Raw genomic sequence first — 20,643 nt, forward strand, 5'->3', positions numbered from 1 at the left:
TAAACTGACAGCTTCATTGTGTATACGTCCAATTTGTCTTCCTTCCTCCGTTTCCTGGCAGGAGCGCACTGCAGAGGCTGCAGCAGGAGAATCAGGCCCTGAAAGAAAGCCAAGGACGAGCTGGAGTTGCGAACACAGCGAAGAATCACAGGAGTCTGATCCAGGAAGAAGAAGAGGAGGACGAGGAGGAGGAAGAAGAAGAAGAAGAAGAGGAGGAGGAGTATATTGAGGAAGAAGATGAAGAGGAGGAAACATCTCCACAGCATGTGCCCGTGGGGAAGCGAGGTCCTCCTTGTGTTAGTCTGAGTGATGAGCGTGGGAAGAGACAGTGCACGAGACCTCTGACGTCCCATCATCACACACACCAGCCTGAGACGGTAACAACCTTTACATTTAAATAACAACTGATCATGTTGAACTTTAAGTGACTGAGTTTCTAACAACTGCATATTTGTTGTAAACTTATCATACAGTGTTTTCACATAAAGGTGCAGTGGGTGGAGAACATTAAATATGATTCAATATAACAGCACCACACCCAGCGTCTTAAAAAAATTGCATGAACACCCCTCTGTTACAGTCTGCAGAAAATAAGTCATTATAATAAACCTTAAACTGGTTTAAGGCATGTAATTGATGTCATTTCCACTCCTTCTACAGTATGATTTAGGGCTGGGTCATAAGGCTTAGAAATAATAGTTTTACGTTCCACAATACACAATAAATATTTCAATATACACATTTTCTTCATACATGTTATAAAATAAATACGGATAAAAATATAACAATATCAGCATTTGTGCAAACTTACATTTAGTGAGGTAATATACGTTGGTTATTTGTAATAGAGCTCTGCAGATGGCATCGATCATGCACCGTGTTTTTAAGCTCATTGTATATTTTGCACGTAAAACTATATTTTGGAAAAGAGCTGTAGCTAGCAGATAAATGTACACATTCTTTGTTAAAATCCACTAAAACAAAGTCTTTGTTGGTTGCAAAGCAGATTTCTGGAACATCTTTGCCTCCAGGCCTTGCCCTCTTTTTCTCCCTCACTTCTCACAGCTCAGGCCTCCGGTTACAGTCTGTGTGTACGGGTGTTTTGTTCTTTTTCAGTCCTGTGGTTGTTTGTATGAGTAATGGAGTCTCACTTTGCTGTCGCAGGAGGCGGAGCCTGCTGGCGGCGGCAGCGACGTGGGAGAGCTCTGGCAGGATATCGAGGAGGGTCTCCGTGAGCAGGCGGCCCGTCTGAGCTCCGACCTGGCTCTGAGCCACCAGGAGAACAGAGAGCTGCAGGAGAGGCTGATGGTGTCTGAGGCCACGGTCCACGCTCAGGCCGAACAGCTGAAGGACTACAGGGACCTGCTCAGTGAGTCGCTCTCAGGAACATGTAGGAACAGAGACAAGGTATTAGACACTAGACAAAAACCTTATCAGCATACAAGATTCAAGTGTTGTCCCTCTTATGTCTCTGCAGCGGAGACGTCAGTCCAGCAGGCCAGTAAGCAGGTGCAGGTGGATCTCCAGGATCTGGGTTATGAGACTTGTGGTCGCAGTGAGAACGAAGCTGAGAGAGAAGACGCCAGCAGCCCAGGTGATAACACGCCAAACCTCTCTCAATCTATTACAGCCCACATTTTTCTCATTTGTCACACTTTGTTTGAAGGAGTGTGTATAAGACTGCCATTACCATGTTATTACCATGTCATGACACCTGTCACACACATGAAGGAGTAAATGTTATTCAACAACTTGACATTAACTAAGACAACCTGTTAATGTCTTTCTCAACTTTGAAAACTTGACATTATCAAACTGAGAGAAACCATTTAACTGTATGGTTACAAAAAACATTATAACAAAGACATTTTTGGCTTGGACATTTAATGACAACAGTAACACTCATTAATCTTGCATCGATGTGTCTCTTTCCTCTGTCCACCCTGTAGAGTTTGACGACCTGGAGATGTGCACGTCCCTGTCCCATCAGCAGGACTATGAGGGTGTGGGTGGCAGCTGGTACTCCGGTAACTGCAGCAGCAACAGAGGTGCTTATGAAATGGCCGATGAGTCAGCCTCTCTGCAGCATCTGGTCCAGGATCTCCGCTCACAGCTGACCCGCTGCCACAAGGTGATCCGTGGGCTGCAGCTGCGTGTCCGCTCCCTGTCCACCACCAGCGACTACGCGTCCAGCCTGGAGCGAACCCCACGCAAGGTGCTCTAACGTTAACCAGCTGCTCTGCATCACTGACTGGTCTTTCTGGTCCATTGTAGTAACATAATATGTCTTTTGGTCACCTTCTAGGTAAACTGGGCCTTTGAGACGTCACCGGCCCCCAGCGGTGTGGACGAGGATGAAGGCTGGATGTCTGATACTCAAGGGGTTCGCCCGGGGTCCAAGCCCAGCAGGGAGCTGCAAGAACTGATGGAAAGAGTTGCATCGCTGGAGGCTCAACTGAAGAACTCCAAGCTGGAGGGCAAGGGACAAGGAGAGGAGGCGAAGTGTGCCACCTGGCCCGGGTGAGTGGACAGAGACAAAGAGACAGTGGTGGAACAACATGAGAATATTAAACATTGCCTCGGTGTTGACATTATTTTTATCCTCGTTGTTTATTTTATTTAATTCTATTGACTTATTTGTTGTTTTTGTCTGTGTTTGAGTTGTTAAATGACTTGTAGCATATAAGTGTATGTAGCATCTCCATTAATACTGTGCTATTCCTCTCTTTCCAGGAAGTACAACTCTCTGATCCAGACACAAGCTCGTGAGCTGTCCCACCTGAGGCAGAGGATGAGAGAGGGCCAAGGAATCTGCCATATCCTCACCCAGCACCTGGGTGACACCACCAAGGTACTGCAAACCTTTCTGCACTAATTAAATTATTAGCTAAACCATGTTTTATGCATCTTCAGCATATGATATGAACCAGTGGACTGTTTTTAGTCAGTATTCTTGCACGTCTTGCAGGCCTTTGAGGAGCTGCTGCGTGCCAATGATATCGATTACTACATGGGTCAGAGCTTCAGAGAGCAGCTGGCACAGAACACTGCCCTGGCACAAAGAGTGATCACCAAGATCAGTGGACGTAAGAACATCCACTTACTTATACATTCACACTCTTGTGGTCCTTTCATTCCCAAATAATCATTTTAAACAATGTTTTATTCCGACAGGCGACCGTGCAGAGAGCCACGATGACAAGACAGGCCACGAGCTGCTCGCCCTACGGTGAGTCAGACTGATCATATCTAAATGTGCATATGTGTGAAACATTTTTACCAACTTAACTTGCTTAGAGAGATTAAGTTGACATAGACCTGCATACATGCATTTTAATCACCTTTAATCTTTTAAAAGATTAGATGTGCATTTGTGGGCAGCTTGGCAACAGGGTTCAGGTTATGGAGCCACATCTGAATGATAATCTACCTCAAGATTAAAGCACAAAGCATTAAATTCCACTTTATGTTTCTGTGTTTGCAAACGGGGTGCTTTTTAGCCTCTGGGATAGTTTGATAAACTCATAAAAAAAAACATGATCAAAACTGCCAAAACTATAAAATATAATATCACCTGCAGCCCTGAGATCTGTGGACCTCCCATGAAGTTATTAGCTCACTCTGCAGAGCTCTTACTCTGTCCTGGTAATTAGTTTACTGTGTCATGTGACACGCTGCGGCACGCGACGAGCCGTCCACATGGCTCCTTATTGGAGAGGAGACAGAAGGTGGCTGTTAATCCACACACAGGCCACAGCATGGAGTCTTTACTCTTAAGTTGCTTTAGTTGAACAGACGTACAGGTGTCCCACCAGCTGGGTTTAAGAGGCTCGGTGTGACTGTGTGACAGCCCTCTACTGTTTCTGGATGTACAAAGACATCTATAACTACTGCGGTTTTCACTTTCTGAATGCTAATATTATTTATTGTAGTCGAAGAAACCTTGGAAACTAGAATCAGAAGAGACCAAAGAGTCTTGTCAGTATTTTTTTTTTTGCTGGATCCTCTCAGCTCGGGCTGCAGAGCATCAAGGACTTTGTCTTTGTTTCTCTGGACTGGACTGATGTTGTAATGGCTCCTCTGTGGAAATCTATGATTTCTAAGAACGGCTCCATATACAGGGAGTCTCTGTGGTCTTTTTCTGTGAGTCGAGGACAAGCAAGAGAGGCTGCTTTTTTAAGGATGCTGCTGGAGAGAGAAAGGGAGCTCATGCTTCGACAGCTGAAACAGTAAGGAGAACGTGCAAGTAGTTATTTCACATAGACATAGTTATTTTAAGAAAAGTAGTGGTTACTTGTAAATGGTTGCAGACTGGTCCACCTGCAGCAGATGACTGGCTTGAAATCAACACAAAAAAATTCAGATTATTACATTTATACTATACTTAATGATGTATACATTGCAACATGTATGAAGTGGATAATATATTAATTTGAATAACAAATATTGGAGCTGGTTTTCCACTCCCACTTTCTATAAACAGCATAAAGCAGCATAAGACAACATATTAGAGTAAGCCAGTGAAGAACAATTGACAAAGCCAGCATAAGAAAACAAATCTTATTTATTCTTATAGACAAATCTTGTTTTGCTAATTATAGATTATCATATGCAGATTATGTAGAGCTACATAATTTTGTCCATGAGTTTGTGATACAGAAGTAGGTGACCTGAAGCTCTGTTGTGGCTACCATAGTTTCTCTTGTATGTTTGGAAGGGGAGGGTGAAACAAGTGGTATTCAGTTGATTGCAGTCGATTGCAAGCTCACCAGTAGATGTCACTAAATCCTACAAACTGGTCCTTTAATAGTGATTACTTCAAAATATAATAGTTCTCTCTCTTGTGTGCACATGTAGGCTGAGTAAGGAGCTTCAGCAGAAAGATAAAATCATCGAGTCGCTCCACACAAAGCTGCAGCAGCGTCCAGAGACCCCGTCCAGCTGCCACGCCCTCTCTGAGACCACCGACCAATCAGACAGAACCTCCCTGGTGTCCGACGAGTACAGAACCAATGACGATTTGGAGCTGTGCTCCGATTTAGACGCCAGAGAGTATCAGGAGGAGCACCGGCTGCGGCAGCCCGGACACGGATCAGAACAAGACGGTACTGTTAATGTTTATTTATGTATGTTCACCTCTCCTGTCTGTGAAATTCTTCTTCTATCCTTTCACTTTCCATTCCCCTCCTTTAGTCCGTACGTCTGTCCTTCCTCCTCCTCCTCATGGCTTCCTCAAGTCCTCCAGCAGCTGTCCCAACATGCTTTGCTCAGCCCCTGTGGGTTTGACCAATCAGTCCAGAGGTATGGGACTCACAGCTGGATTTGACTTGTAAAGTACCCACATTTTCTGTTCCTCCTCCTCCTTCATGTTCCTGTCATTCTCCTCCAGCCCTCCTCAAGGAGCCCGTCTCCTTCTCCCTCTCTGTCCCCTCTGGCCCTGACGTCAGGGGTGTGGAAGTCACTTCTGACCCCCGGCCCAGGGCCCTGTCTGTGATCGCTGTTCGCCCAGAGCTGGACACGCTCTACAAACAGATGAATGAGCAGAACAGGGGTGAGGGGCCTGGGGTGTGTGTGTTTAATGCGTGAAATTGATTTATAAAGATTAAATTTAAAAAAACAAGCTGATTAAATTTCCCAGTTGTCCTGTGTGAGTCATGTTCCACACACTCCTTCACTCTTTTCTGTGTGTGTATGTGTGTGTGTGATCACAGGTTTTGCAGTCCCCCATGACAAGGCTCTGTTCCCTCTCTCACCTGGTGCCCACAACCAGCGCGACCTCTCTAGCTACAGCCAGCTATCCCATCATGCCTTTCAACAGTATCAGCTGGGTGGCATTCCTGAAGGCCACTCACTGAAGTCTGACTCAGGTCTAGTGACAGGAGGGACTCTGTGGGACATGGACAGCATGGTTCAGCCGGTGGGAAGCTACTCTGGATCACCGGGACACCAGCAAGGAAGCAGCCATGCAGGTGTGACTCTATAGTAATAAAAAAAAAGCTTCACAATAAGCTCAGAAGGCTGCTCCTCTACCTGCATTCACACCTCAGTGTTGGCAGTTGATCCTTTCTAAGTCCCGCCCCCTTTTTAGTCTGTGCTTCAATAACTCTTCTTACACAGGCTATATATTAGGCTTGTCTATGTTGAAAAGAAAACCAAATTTTGAAGATGGTTAAACGATGTTGCTGTGCGTTAAAGCAACTTATATGTGTTCACATTTTAAGTTAGCTAATGTTTGCAAAACACTAGCTAACTAGCCAGTTAACATACATTAATTGTTAGCTAGCTAAATGCATCTGATAGCTAATATTAGCAAAACAGTAGCTAACTAGCTAGTACCTAATATGCATCAGTGGCTCTCAAATAGGGTCCAAGGACCCCCAGGAGTCTGTGGCACTCTGCCAGGGATTTATTAATTATTATGTTGTGTTTTTTTTTTGTTTTTTTTTTTGCAAAAGGCTTCACAATATATTATAATAATATTTGAATTTTTCATTTTAAAATAGCTCATAGATTACGTCGCAATCTAATGATCTATAACTAACAATAAATATATAAGTCTTTGTGCCAGTCAAGCTCTAAACCACTTTCACAGGTTCCCCAGTAACGTTCTTTTAACCATCTTCAGAATTTGTTTTTCCTTTCAACATTGGTGAGCCCAGCACATAGCATAGTTGTGTCCAGGAGTTAATCTATGAAATTAGTGCAAGATTTGTAAGCATTTTTTCTTCATAAATATTGTGCAAACTGTTCAAATTAATTATGTTTTATAATGTGACAAAGCTGTGGTTGAGATCTGGGTAGGTGTAAGGTGAGGGAAAGATAATGGTTTGGGTTAAAATGATCTTTCGCAGGTTTAGGGTTCCTTCTCAACAAGACCACACAATATATCTAAGTACAGGAAACAGGAAAGGAGAAAGTTGACCGAGGTTCTACTGGGTACCAAGCTTGCTCAACTGTTAATAGAAAACAGAGCGAAAAGGGATGGGACTTAACTCAATTGACATACACTTGAGCACTTATATTTTTACAATATGATTATATTGTTTGTCTTCAGGAGTAAATTTGATAGAGGAGCACCTGCGGGAGGTGAGGTGTCTCCGTCAGCATCTGGAGGAGTCCATTAGGACCAATGAGAGGCTCCGACAGCAGCTGGAAGAGAGACTGGCCACCAATGGACGTGACAGAGGTACCGTAGACTTCACACACTTTAGCAACACCAACACCGCAACCACTATCACTTCTTTCTGTCTAAGAAATGACATAAAATTACTGTTTTTTTGTCCAGGGGCCCCAACAAACATCTACATTCAGGGACTGGACACAGTCACTCAACTGTCCAATGAGATCAGAGTCCTGAAGGAGGAGAACTTGGCTCTACAGTCACGCCTGCAGGCCAGCACAGGTGCTTCATGTAGAAGACAGCTAAAGTTTTAATGGTTTTGACTCCTCTGAAACATGTATGTTAACGCATCTGTTCCCTCCTCGTCCATCAGACACATGTGAGGAGGTGGTGCAGTTGCGGGAGGCGGTGTTTACGGCACGAGCCCGCCTGAAACAAGCAGAGCTGGAGGCAGAGCAGTGGAAGGAGGAGCTGAGACGACTGCAGGCTCACAGTCAGGAGCAGGGACAGCAGATACACATACTGAGGCAGGAACGGCAGAACAGCCAGGAGAAAACAAACAGGTGGGTGTGTTTGCTTGATGCGTGTGTGTACAGATTGATCAAACAGTGACTGATGCTTGGATAGAAATCGTGCGTGTCTGTGTGTTGTCTGAGTGTACTGAACTGTGTCTGCGTGTCCTCAGGCTCCAGCATGAGGTGTCTCTGCTGCAGCAGCAGCTTTGTGAGAGCAGAGAGCTCATCCACTCCCTGCAGAGTGAACTACAGGTGTACGATCGGGTGTGTTCCAGCACAAAGGCCAACAAAGGTCAGTCTATTCATTGTGCACTGGCTCTGTTTAATATACTCCCCTTTTAAATTACAATAACCTTAAAGCTGAGATGAAATGGAAGCGCAGCCATCTTACCTTTTTGTCCACATCTTTAAAAATGTGTGCCAAAAAATGTTTAAAAGTCCATTTCTTCCTCTTCTATATATCCACCCATCACTCAATCTGCAACCTTTAGCAGCTTATAGCTAAGATTAAAGACATGCCTGCTTTTCAAAATTCATATCAAATTCCTTCCAGCATTTTGTCCTGCCTGTCTGTCCTGTTTCACTCTGAAATACATCATGATAAGGAAACCTGAGTGTTTCATTTGGACTCAAAACCGCTGCCTATGGCATTTCTCATGGAATTCCTTTGGCGCCATCTGTTGACAACTTACAAGAACTGCATTGTGTTAGACCTGGGGACACTGAGATGAGAAAACTAAAAGCAAACACAGGCTGCTCAGATTTTTTGTGATTGTTTCATTTTTCTTCAAACAAAATTTTTTAAGCAATTTTTTATTTAAGAAGATGCAGAAGCACTTTAAGTTTAAAAGAAAAAATAGTTTTATATGAATAAAAATGTGCTGTAGATATTAGATTCATTATTTAATAAAGGACATTGTCATTTTTTGTTTTTTAAAATTGTAATAAATATAATATCATGGATTTTTTTTTTTTAATCATGGTTTTATCGTACCTTTAGTTTTTGGTTTCGTTACATCTCTAGTATTTTATCTTCAGGCTACCTGTGTGAGCTCCCAGTTCTACCAGTGGAGCTTGGCGAGCTGCTCGGGGAGGTGAGGAGTCTGCGAGCCCAGCTGCAAAACAGCGTCCAGGAGAACAGCGCCCTCAAACAGCTGGAGCTCCACAAACAGCTGGAGCAGAAGCTGGGTGTCGGCTCTCCTCGGACCCCCTCCCTCTCTGCCCTCACTGCCAGCCCTCAGAGAGAAAACTTCTACAGACGTCAGCTGCTGCACGGTGAGACCGACGCGTTTATGTCGCTGACAAAATACTAAAAAGGAGGCTCAGTTTGCTGTGGTGTGGTTTGCTGTGTGTCCAAGCCTGGTTTGTGTGTCTGTGTGCTCCACAGACCCAGCTCCGTCTCCACCTGTCAGGGACATTGGTCTGTTTAACTGTGGATCTCCTGGTCCTCCCTACTCAGATCTGGACGACAGCCATAGCACTGCCAATGGTGTGACTCTAACTGCACTGCATGTCTTTTTGTGGACTGGTTGTAAAGAGATTGTTATTGTTTTAATCACAAAATTCTTTCTTGCAATATAAATAATACAATACTGTCGCTCTGAGTCCTTCCAAAATACATTCTAGTTTTTTTTTTCTCCTGCAGACCCTCTCGACCCTCACTCTGAGCTGGAGGGGGACGCCCCTGACGGATCGTTTGCGAACCGCAACGGCCGCCACGCCATCGGTCACGTGGATGACTTCAGCGCCCTTCAGCAGCAGGTCCTCGAGGGTCGGAGCCTCGTCCAGCGCATGGAGACGACCCTGCAGGCCTGCCTCAGCCCTCCGCTGCTGGAGGGCGGTCAGAAACAGAGCAGTGAGCTGGTGAGACCCAGAAGGCCAAATAAATATAAAGACAGCGACAACAAATCCTTATCTAACTGAGCTCTGTACGCAGGCCCTGGACTACGGATGTGTGAAGAGTCTGATGTCCAACACCAAGACTCTGAGGCAGATCCTGGAGGAGGCGACGTCTCTGCTGAAGATGTTCTGGAGAGCTGCTCTGCCCAGCACTGATCCCTCCATCCACAACCTCAAGAAGGTTTGAGACACGTTATGATATTTAACAACTGGTCTGATCTTTTGAAGTTTAAAGCTGATGATACACTGTATGCATTATTGTCAGACTTATCGAGGTCAGACGTATCCTTCCTGTTTGATAAGAAAGTAGAAGCTTACATTACAGATGTCCCTTTGCATGTGTGTAGGAGCAGTGCATGCAGGAGGAGATCTTGTCCCTGAAGCTGCGTATATCAGAGCAGGAGGAGGTCCTAAAGGGGACGATTCAAAGACTGAGGAGCACCAGCCGCACCAAGGAGAACATGGAGCACTTCATAGTCAACCAGTGTGAGTGTTTCTGTGAAGTTGAAAGAGACACACACATACACATACAATGTGGCAGCCTACTTCACCACAGTGATAAAAATTGAGGAGCGGAGGTGTTGAATGAACAAGACCTGGCAGTGGAGGAGGGCCGACGCAGGCTGTCCTGGCTGTCCAGAGAGGAGAGGTTGTGCCCAGAGAACAATTGAGATGGAGCTGCACTTCCTAACTCGGTGTAAACAATATAAAAGCATTAGAGACCAATACTTTACAAAAATAATTAGAATATTCCCAGACTTCCTCTTACTGCGAGAGAGCTAGCACTGCTGTAGCCATGAGCTCTACAACTCTTTATCTCTTATATTACTCTTACCTACCTTCCATAGACCTGCTTGTTCAGAGATCATGAGAGAGAGGGGCTCTATTTTCATTGTGCAAAAACAACAACAGACGAAACTCATCTGCACCTGGTTCTTTTATTTGCAGCAGCGCACGGTGCAAAAAGGATGAGTGAAGGTGAAAATAGATGGGAGGGTGTGGTGATTAATGAATTGTGCTCACCCACTCATCGGTCTCATCACTCTGGAACATCACAATCTGAACTATCACAGCGAGGTATGACGACAGTGGTTTCAGCAAATGAAAGAGAGTGAAGAATCGTCCTTCCAGGGAATCATATTGTTGTCTGTTTAATGCAGAGCAGCATGATGTGAACGCACAGCACCACAAATCTGCAGCGAGAGGAAGATGGTCTTTTTTTTTTTTCCACAGTTAATTAAATCATTCTGTTCCAGAGTGTGAGAGAAAGAAATGTGGCCGAGTGTTAAACAAAAGACCTAATAAGGTGTGAGTGGAGGAAGTGAGAAAGAGAGATTCTCTGCAGACAGCATTGCTTCTCCCTTCATGGAAGTGCAGAGTAATTCCAGGTCGGGGCTTAGACAGAATCAATAAACCAGGTGATTTATCAGCCTCTGCAGATTTCTCATAAAAACACAGGATTTCTTCTCTCATCCCAGGCCTAAATGCAAAAAGACTGAATGGAAATTGGTTATTTTAAGAGCTTGTTATTGTCTGTACCACCTTAAGTGTTGATATATTACCTGTGTGCTCTTGTAGCTTTGTAATAACAATAGAAATTTGTTTTTATCTTGTTTTTTGCAGTGTCAAGGACTCGTGATGTGCTGAAGAAGGCGAGGACAAATTTGGAGGTGAGCAAAAATCCCTCCTTCACAAGGAGCCTCGTTTATTCAGGGTATCATACATAATGTAGGTTATCTGTGTGCATACTCCACAGATACGCAGTATTTTGTGTATCGGTACTGTATGTTGTTATGTCCCTGGTGTCCTTATCTGAGTCTGTGGTATTAAAGATGTCAATTCATCACTTTAGGCTTTTCTGTCTCACTTGTTCCTTCGTCCTGCATTTCTCTCTCCCCTCCTTTAGAAGAATGAGCTGAGACTGTCCTCTCTAAGCTCCTCCTCTTCCTCTCCTTATGCTGGTAATCGTCTGACATCTTGTGATCTTGCTAACTGGTAGATGTTGCCCCAGACCCTAAAATTTACTAACATCACTTAGTGGTATATTGCAGGGTGTACGCAGGTATATGGAGTATACAATCTTATTTTTCAGCTGACTGCCCGTTTCTAAATGAGCATCATTTCAGTGTGTGCTGCAAGACAATTTTTTTTTCTAGGATGGGGAAAAATAGATAAACTATCTCTGTTTGCTTCATCTTGAATATATCTAATATTGCTGCATTAGGTCTTTGTACAACCAGTAATATTTGCAAATGAACAAATAATGTTAATTTTATAATGGTGGCACACTGGCATACACTAACTATGCAAATCAGCTGTTCCAAGAAACTACTGGCCTGTAGACTGTTTTTTTTTTCATGCGGCTGGACAAAGGAATAAGAAATGCTTGAAAAAAAACAAAATCTACACGTCTTTTGTGGTCAGTGTTAATTTCATAATGATCTTTTCCTCCCTGACTTCAAGCAGCAGAAGTTAAGTGAAACTGTAAATACGACTGGACCATTTTTGGTTAACTACTGTAAATTTGGAAATGTAGTCTTAAATGTCACTGTTTATAACACTTTGCTGGACAGACTGCTTGTGTAGCATACATTAAGAGTATATACTCCTCTATAGACACAAGTAAACCAGTGACTGTACTGTATTCCTACTGGTTAAATTGTAAGTATAAAAGTAAATGTGATAGTGACTCTGGTCTGGGGCAGCTTTTACCTCCGTGTGGATTTGCTTTTTCTAACCATGCCGACTTCACTGCTCTACCATCCTGTTTGACACCAAACTCCATCCTGATTTAACTAACTTTTATTTTTTTTTAGCATTTTATGACCTGTGTGCTTTATTAGAGTTTTTACTAGAGAGAAAACATTGGAGATAATTGAGGTAATGCCGTGCCAAAAACATTATTCTGAATAGAAAAAAGGCTGAACACACACACAACTCCATGAATGACTTTATTAACCAACTCTTGAGTTTTCTCAGTGTCGATGAAGGAACCGTGTGTGTGGTCATCTTGTTTTCTACACAGGACACTGCCAAATACGCACATATGTATTTGGTGTGTGATCTTATAATCCCACTACATACTCAGCTGTTCTTAATAACTGTATTTTTAAGGATGACTATGGATGTTGAAAAGCCCTGAGTTGTTCCTGAACCCACAACACTGACACCAAATTGCAGACACACCCATCTACTAAGCTGCCACAACACCAAAGTGTTGTTTACTTCTCCATGTCCCCGGTATTAATGTTGAGTCTATTTATATCTCTGGACCCCAGAGTTAGCGCTAAAATAACGGCACTGCATAGTTTCCATCCTGTGTGAATGCTGTCGCAGTGTCGCTGAAAAGATGTGCACAAAAACAGCTTCAAGAAGTTTTTCTGCTGCCCTTTAATCTCTCAGTGTGATGTTGTTAACAGTTAGATCCAGTCACACCATCAGACACACAGCACACAGGCAAAACACAGTGTGTGTGTGTGTGTGTGTGAGGAACAGAGGATTTGAGCAACACCATCGCTTATTCTCTAGTCACTCGCTTTTCAGCTTCACCTTTCATCTGCAAGCAGCTGTATTTTGGGAGTTTTATTACGACTAACACAGAAAACTTTTTGCTGAGGTGTTTATAAAGGAGTAGTTTGACATTTTGGGAAATACACTTATTTTCTTTGTTGTAGAAAATTACATCAACAGATTGATACCACTCTCACATCTGTAGGCTGAATGTGAAGCCAATTAGGCTGAATATGAAGTTAGACAGTTAGCCTAGCTTAGCATAAAGACTAGAACCAAGGGGAAACAGCTAGCCTGGCTCTGTGTGAAGGTAACAAAATCTATCAGTACCTCAAAGGGTACATTCAGATAGAATCAGGCGTTGTGGCGAAAATGCCATTCATTTTGAATTGGACTTGTGATTTCAGGCTCCAGTACTGGGGGTCACAGGGGATGTCGAAAAACATTCAGCAGCCTGTGGCACTCAGATTGCTCTACAGTCAGTCTGAAATATCTTTGGAACTAAGTTCTGTCCAGGCGGAGTTTATGAGTGATACCAGTTTATTTTGTGTCCATTCGTTAAAGAGAGAGCGAGAGAGTGAGCAGCTATAGTTGTGCAAGATAGAGACTGAATGAGGTGAGGGAGCGCTGGTAGCTAGAAAGGCCTTGAATCTGAGAAATGAAACGTTTCATAGCGGTTATGTTTTAGTCACGAGTAAACACCCACCACAACTCCACAGCTAATCACAGTGGCAATTGATTCGGTCTGAAAAGAGCAAAAGGCTCACTAATTAGTATCGTGACCGCATCACTCCCCCTGACTTTGATGTGCTGGATTATGGGATGATTATGGTGTACGCCACAGCTTGTAGTTTTTCCTCTTCAGTTTTTGTACAGATCAAACAGAGATTTAATGTGTTTATTAATGAGCTTTAGAGGTGCTGGTTGTTGGATTTGTTTTTAACCTTTAAATAGGTTCAGGATGTTGCTCCCTGTTTCCAGTCTTTATGCTAAAATAAGCTAATCTTCTCCGACCTCTAGCATCATATTTACAATACAGACATGAAAGTGATGATGATCTTCTCATTTAACTCTCGGCAAGAAGGCCAAAATATTAAACTGCTCCTTTAAAATTTCACCTCACCACCAGTTTGACATCTTTTTCATCCTGTTTAAAGGGAGAATTCTCCACTTTTTATTTGAATGTCCAGTCATTGTTGATAGTAAACATAGTAAAGTAAGCAATAATGTCCTCATTGTGCGCATCACTGACAGAGAAAGCTGAGTTCTCCTGCTGCAAAAGCTGCTGTTCTTCCTGCATGCAGTGATGTAGTTTTGGTGTGAAGGAAGAACTACAGGTCATTTCAGCTCGGATTGCTAGTCTCTGCCTCTGGGTAGCCAGGGAACATGCTAGATCAGTACTTTTGTCACCTAACGCTATGTTTTAGCAAACAAAATAATAGCTATAGGATAGGGTGGTGATACACAGCAACATGCAGGTTGACATCAAAAGCTTGCAAGCAATGCATCTTGGTATATGTAGGTACTGCATGCTGCAGCGTGGCTCTGCGAGCAGGAGAACTCAGCTTTCTCAGTCAGTATAGCACCCACTGAGAAATTTATCAATTCAGTTGATGGCATTTACCATCAACACTGACTGGACAATCTGCATAAGAAGTGGTGAATTTTCCCTTCAGTTTGTTGAATAATAACTTACATTTTATCCTTTTGTCCCCGAACGCAGCTGAGGACCCAGGAGGTGCTGCCAGAGAGCAGCCTGCTGATAACAGTGTCCTGAAGACCAGCGGTGTTTCACAAGCTGCAGCCAATCAGCGTCCAGCAGCGAGGAAGCGCAGCAGCCAATGCCTAGACTTTTAAAGAACCAGCCTCAACGCCACCACCTCTGACCTCTATATGCTGAAACAGCCAAGACCCCATCAACCTCCCCACCCTCCTCCCTTCCAGCCCTCCACACCAGCCTCGCCTGTCCCACCCACACCTCCGCCTCTTACCTCCGTCCAGCCTCGAGAGTGCTTCCGTCCTCCCCTTCCCCCGGGCAGTTTGTGCACAGTATAATCTGCACCTTGAGTCTTATCAAACTCCCTTCACTCCCATCGCCACTCTCACCCCCCCCCCCCCCACCACCACCACATGTACTATTGTCTTTGAGTGATACAGTCAGCAGTTTGCCTTGTCGTGTGTGTGACAGAAGAAGGGCTTTGAAATGTGCCTCATTGGTGGATTTAGTGATGTGCGTCCTACTGATGGAGCTGGTTGAAGATGCTCCTAGACACGGATTTTGGTTTCATGGCTTGTTATTCAGAAACTTTCAGGATAATTGTACCAAATTAAGAAGCTTGCATTGGAGAATTTTAAAAAAAATTAAACATACTCTTGCAAGTTAAAATAGAAAGTTTTGGATCCGTCTCTACGAGCATCTTCTCCTGAGAGCCTGTGGACGGAAAAGATGTTCCTGCATGTTTAACTGTGGCTTGTGAGAGGAATTCTGCACACACGTACACGCATATGCACGCATATGTGTGGTCGAAAAACGGCTCACTCAAAGACAAAACACCCTCAACTTTGACTGCCACAGAAATGCAAAGTTTACTTCTCGTGGCACTTTTATGAACGAGGAGATTTTTTTGCAAATGCAATGCAAAAAACAGTGACACCCACTATGTATCACTACACACAGTGGAGGAATGTAGAGGAGGCAGGTGATCACTGCGGAGTAGCCGTGTACTAGCTAGTATATCTGTATTTGTGGAGGAAGCTCATGAATGGTCAGCCATCAGCCAAGGGTTATGAATGGCCAAACAAAAGCCAGAGAAAGGTTCCATTTTAGACACCAACCTCCTCTTTTAAGTCCTAACGGTGCCTTTTTGGCATCTATCTACCGAATCTGAAGTACCAAATAATAGGGATGCACGATGTTTGATTTTTGCCGATATTTCATTGTCTTCACTATCAAATCTCTTCTGGACAAAATATTTTACTCTGCCTACTCTTATCGCGATGGCCCACTGGCAGATGCAGACATAAAAATACACTGCTTTTCAAAATAAAATACAATGCTTTTCCAAGTAAAATACAGTGCTTTTCAAAGTATAATACAGTGCTTTAAAAATGAAATGCAGTGCTTTTCAAAATAAAATACAATGCCTATTAAAGTAAAATACAGTGTTTTTCAAAATAAAATACAAAGCTTTTCAAAATGTACACATCCACTGGGGAAAATAAGAAAACTACTGTTGACAAGTTTTTTTTTTCTCTTTGCTCAATGCTAATTCGTCATAATGATTAGGATGACGGCTGTTCAGATGGTAAATAAAAATTGTACTGTTGAAGGAATGTGATTTGGCTCCTCCTCACATGACCGACCATACTCGCAACGAAAGCGTCATCTTATCGGCAGAGATATCGGCCTTTATCTGATGATAACGCACCGATAATATCGTGCATCCCTACTGAATAAGTCAAACATGTGGGACTGGGGTCAATTAAATACTCAAGGCTTTAATCTGGTTGTGATTTCTAAGCAGGATGTACACAAGAATATGTACAAAAAAAAAAGAGGTCAAAGTGCTCAAATGGAACCAGGCTAAACACGCGTATTCAAGCTCCTCTGTAGGAGTTCTCATACGAGCATGTGCAATAATGATGTTGTTTCTTGAATGATCATGCTGCACCGGGTTATTATTATTATTATTATTTCTTTGCTTGACACTGGATTATTATTAGTCACACTCATGATAAAGTTAGGACACAATCAGTGTTACGATTGTATGTTTTTACTGGAGTGTCGATGCATGACAGAGATTGTAAAACGGTAAAAAATGTAAGCTATGGAACGGGATTAATGCCAATACTTGCCAAAGTTTGAACTTTTAACTCTTTACTGTCACTTTGACTTGCCTTATCCATGCGAATGACAAACCCGGGTCTGTCTGATCAGACCGTAGGGATACCAAGGTGTCTTTTTTTTTTTTTTTCATTTTCTTCAGAGGGCCTCCAGAACCACAGAGATGGTAACCGTTAGACAGCTGGTTTATTTCGAATGAGCTCCTTTCTTTGGACCAAAACTCAACAGAGTGGATTTTTTCCCCGACAAGACCATATGCTATTGTCTTTATGTTATTTCTCTTGGTTCAGGCCGTCTTAGCATTCCCATGGCAATGGCAATATAGGTTATCAAGTTCTTGGAGATGATGCAAACTTTGGCAGGTTACTGGTGGGATCATTGTTCTTTAATTCACTCACTTTTAACTGTTTAACTTCACGTTTAGTTTGTTGTGTTTTCTTGCTGTACATTTGCCATTTTATGCTGTAAATAACCTGCTTTTTCCGTATGAACTTTTGTGTGAGTGTGTGTGTGCTTGTGTGTGAGTGTGAGTGAAAAAACATCCAACATTTGCTTTTTTGCAAAGTTGATTTTATGGGTAGCTGTGCAATAGCTTTCTATCTTTTATTTTGATGTTAAACATCATTTTTTTTGTTTGCTACATTCACTTCCTGCAATGTATGATTTATATGCAGTGTATGTTAGAGGATTGTGTCACTTTGAATCAATTAGTCACTTACTAGGCTGTGTCTGTTAAGAAGAAATCACAAACTATGCCTTCATGATATCTAAAGTCACTGATCACAGTATCGTTCACCTATAACAAAGCTCTGATTAATGTTGCTTCGCTTGCCTTTAAATTTAGCTCGGGAGCGTCTTCAATCTGCTCTCGGTGGTAGAAATGGCCTTGAACTAGCGCTTGTCTACCTGAGATCTGCCAAATTAGGTTTTGTTTGCGCTCGAGTCTTCAGAGGAAGACAAAAGTTGCCAAGTATTTCAATAGAGGCGAAATGTTTGATATTACTTTTTGAAATTCGTTTAAGGGAAAAGTTTTGAAGATTTGTCTACTGTAAAAAAATAAAAAATAAAGCCAATGCCTGGAAAGATTGTGAAACGTTGGATCCACAAAGCACCTTGTTAGAGCGTAAACAAAGCCTTTTTGCTATTGTTATTAAGAAGGGAATCAAACAGCAGTTTGAAACGATGTATTGTTGGTTCTGAGTTGCGTGTGTATATAGCGCTATCTGATTGGTGCAGCTTTTAATGTGATTGGAAAGCAGCTTTTTTTCTGAATTTGTGCATAATGAAACTAGAAAGCCGATGCAGGACTCATATGGATCCTGTCTCTGATGACAGTTAACAGTGTGCTGTGTTGGCAGAAGTATTATCAGTGAAAGATTTTGGGAAAGAATGAATAAAACACTTCAAAAGCTTGTGTGGATTACTTTTCTTGAATTCTCTGTTTTGGTTCTAGTTTATTGTCTGTTTTATATTTAGATCACCGTTAGCTTCTGCCTCTGCTGTTGCTAACAGGCAAAATTAATTACACAGTAATTTAAAGGTGCAGTAAGTAGTTCTGGAGAAAGCTAATTGACCGATCATCATTCCCAGCTCAAAAAACACTTAAGTTTTGTGAAAGAGACCCAACAATCAGCTATCTTACCAGCCTGTAACTGGCCAAAGCTCCCATCACAGGATAGATTTTCTAAAGCCTGAAATCAGAGCAAAGAGGAGGAGCAGGTGGAGAACTCTAGTTTTCACTGTTACATCTCTGGCCTGGAGTGCACACTACGTCACTGCAGCAAGGTTGAATTGATCTTTGAAAAAAAATAACAATATATTTGTTATTAATTTGAGGGGTAAAAGAGTAACTGACAGACAAAAGAAATGATGCACAGGGACCTGAGTGTGGCAATATAGGTTATCAAGTCCAGAGAATATTAGATGCTCATACAAGAAAATTTCAAGTATTTAATTTTTCCTTCCAGCTACTGAAAAAAGTTGAAATGAGACAGTCTGTCAGGTATCAGGGTACAAACACTGAACAAAAATGAATGCATGTTATTCTTAAAATAAAGGGGTCAGTCGCATTGCTATCTTGAGAAAGCAGAAAGCGGCACTGACCTACAAAAACCTGGACAATGGTGCAGTAAACACACACCCTGCTCATGTGGTGGGTCATTTAAGCTCCGCTTCTCCAGCTCTCTGAATCTGCCATCTAAATAGCAATGAGCTACTGCATGCACTGGGCTTTTAAAGGGAATGGGAGAGCACACTCTGATTGGCTTAAAAAATGCTGTGACCAAATCACACCTATGATCATTAATGTGCCTCGTACTTTGCGCCCAGATTATGCACCGTTAAACTAGCAAGAGTGAAGTGGGACACACCCTAAATGCACCTGCATCATTCACTTAAGACCACATGTTATTAATTGAACTGAAATAAGGCTTATAATATCTAAATATTTGGGTTGTGTCTGGCTTCTTACAGCAGAAAAACAGAAAAAGACAGGAGTTAGGAACAGCGTGTCCTCTCTTTATTTGCAAACAAGTAAAACCTTGTACAGTGAATCATCACACTGGTTCTGCAAAGCATTTTTTTTAAACATTCATGAAACGGTTGTAAAATTCAAGTTTTGGTTTAAGCCTTAAACACCATGTGGCGTCCACGGCGCTTGTCCATACTCCCTTATCATATCTGTAAGTTTTAAAAACTCTTTGGACAAAACTTCATGGCGAGGCTCGACATTCACAAAATACTTTCAGAGCGTCTAGTTGAACACCAACAGGATTTATGAAAGGCTGTAGAGTCTGTAGAGCGGGGCTGAACAACTGATCAAAATATTATCTGTTATTTTTAGATTAAAATGTGTCACCGCATACACTGTAGACACAAAAAAGTTGAAGAAACTTTCAAAAGAAAAATTTCAAGGCAATTTACTTTGACAGATTTTTTTTTACAGTGTATGTTTATAACTGAAGCTTTGTGGTGCAACAAAATACAATGCAAAAATTATGATTCCTACTAAAATTGTGACTTATTTCACAATGAAAATATCTGTCAAAATAATCACAATATGACTTTTATTTGCATATTGTTCAGCCCTACTGTAGCGTGTATCAACCGTGGGTATGTGGTATACTGTACTGTAAATGCTGACATTTAAACAACACAACTTATAAAATACTTCCAAAGCCACCATAGCTGAAAATACAGATTATCTCAAATGGTTATACTGTCAAGAACACGCACGTGAACAAACTCTGTACAACTCTTAAATTCATGGCAACTATCTCTTCTCATAGCCCTATAAATTCATCTGAAATGTGCCTCTAGATGTTGAGGTGTGCGCGGCCGATCTGCTTCTGCATGTGCACGACACTCAGTGAATGTGTTGTATCCTCACAGATTGCAGACATTCAATACATGCAAAGCAGCAAGTTGAAACGCCTCTGTGTTATGACTATACACGTAACAGATAAATACAGTACATTCCTATTGGATAAATAGAACTCAATATAGATGCACACATATATAAAGCACTGCAAATTCATCAAAACTAAAAAAAAAAGCACAAATTGGGTTCTATAGTCCAGAGAAGCTACAGTACAAGAGTTGTCTGCTGCATAGTTAAAAGCTTATATCAACATTCCTGCTGACAGGATGCTAAAGTGCTCACAAAATTGCGTCAAGATAAAAAGATAAAGGCAACAGCAGAACTAAACATTGACCTCTGACAACCATCCCCCATCTGGAAAGTGGGATTTTCCTGT

At 42.3% G+C, this 20,643-nt stretch overlaps 1 protein-coding gene across 1 annotated transcript in view; it reads left to right on the forward strand.

The window, feature by feature from the left end:
• Nucleotides 1–18,300, forward strand: part of LOC146317552 (myomegalin) — a 60,964-nt gene extending 42,664 nt beyond the window's left edge. The window contains exons 27-49 of the mRNA XM_084732466.1: nucleotides 62–377; nucleotides 1,165–1,369; nucleotides 1,478–1,594; nucleotides 1,950–2,215; nucleotides 2,306–2,520; nucleotides 2,734–2,851; nucleotides 2,969–3,086; nucleotides 3,175–3,229; nucleotides 4,858–5,105; nucleotides 5,194–5,301; nucleotides 5,390–5,551; nucleotides 5,712–5,969; nucleotides 7,055–7,402; nucleotides 7,494–7,683; nucleotides 7,806–7,927; nucleotides 8,674–8,910; nucleotides 9,023–9,124; nucleotides 9,281–9,498; nucleotides 9,572–9,715; nucleotides 9,882–10,020; nucleotides 11,158–11,204; nucleotides 11,441–11,495; nucleotides 14,768–18,300. Of these exons, the coding sequence (XP_084588592.1) occupies nucleotides 62–377; nucleotides 1,165–1,369; nucleotides 1,478–1,594; nucleotides 1,950–2,215; nucleotides 2,306–2,520; nucleotides 2,734–2,851; nucleotides 2,969–3,086; nucleotides 3,175–3,229; nucleotides 4,858–5,105; nucleotides 5,194–5,301; nucleotides 5,390–5,551; nucleotides 5,712–5,969; nucleotides 7,055–7,402; nucleotides 7,494–7,683; nucleotides 7,806–7,927; nucleotides 8,674–8,910; nucleotides 9,023–9,124; nucleotides 9,281–9,498; nucleotides 9,572–9,715; nucleotides 9,882–10,020; nucleotides 11,158–11,204; nucleotides 11,441–11,495; nucleotides 14,768–14,901 (3,922 nt within the window). The 3' untranslated portion in view covers nucleotides 14,902–18,300. The remainder of the gene's footprint in view (nucleotides 1–61; nucleotides 378–1,164; nucleotides 1,370–1,477; nucleotides 1,595–1,949; nucleotides 2,216–2,305; nucleotides 2,521–2,733; nucleotides 2,852–2,968; nucleotides 3,087–3,174; nucleotides 3,230–4,857; nucleotides 5,106–5,193; nucleotides 5,302–5,389; nucleotides 5,552–5,711; nucleotides 5,970–7,054; nucleotides 7,403–7,493; nucleotides 7,684–7,805; nucleotides 7,928–8,673; nucleotides 8,911–9,022; nucleotides 9,125–9,280; nucleotides 9,499–9,571; nucleotides 9,716–9,881; nucleotides 10,021–11,157; nucleotides 11,205–11,440; nucleotides 11,496–14,767) is intronic.
• Nucleotides 18,301–20,643: the final 2,343 nt, after the last annotated feature.

Source organism: Lutjanus erythropterus, chromosome 12, assembly GCF_056507025.1.
Source record: "Lutjanus erythropterus isolate fLutEry1 chromosome 12, fLutEry1.hap2, whole genome shotgun sequence".
In the NCBI taxonomy this organism is placed as follows: domain Eukaryota; kingdom Metazoa; phylum Chordata; class Actinopteri; order Lutjaniformes; family Lutjanidae; genus Lutjanus; species Lutjanus erythropterus.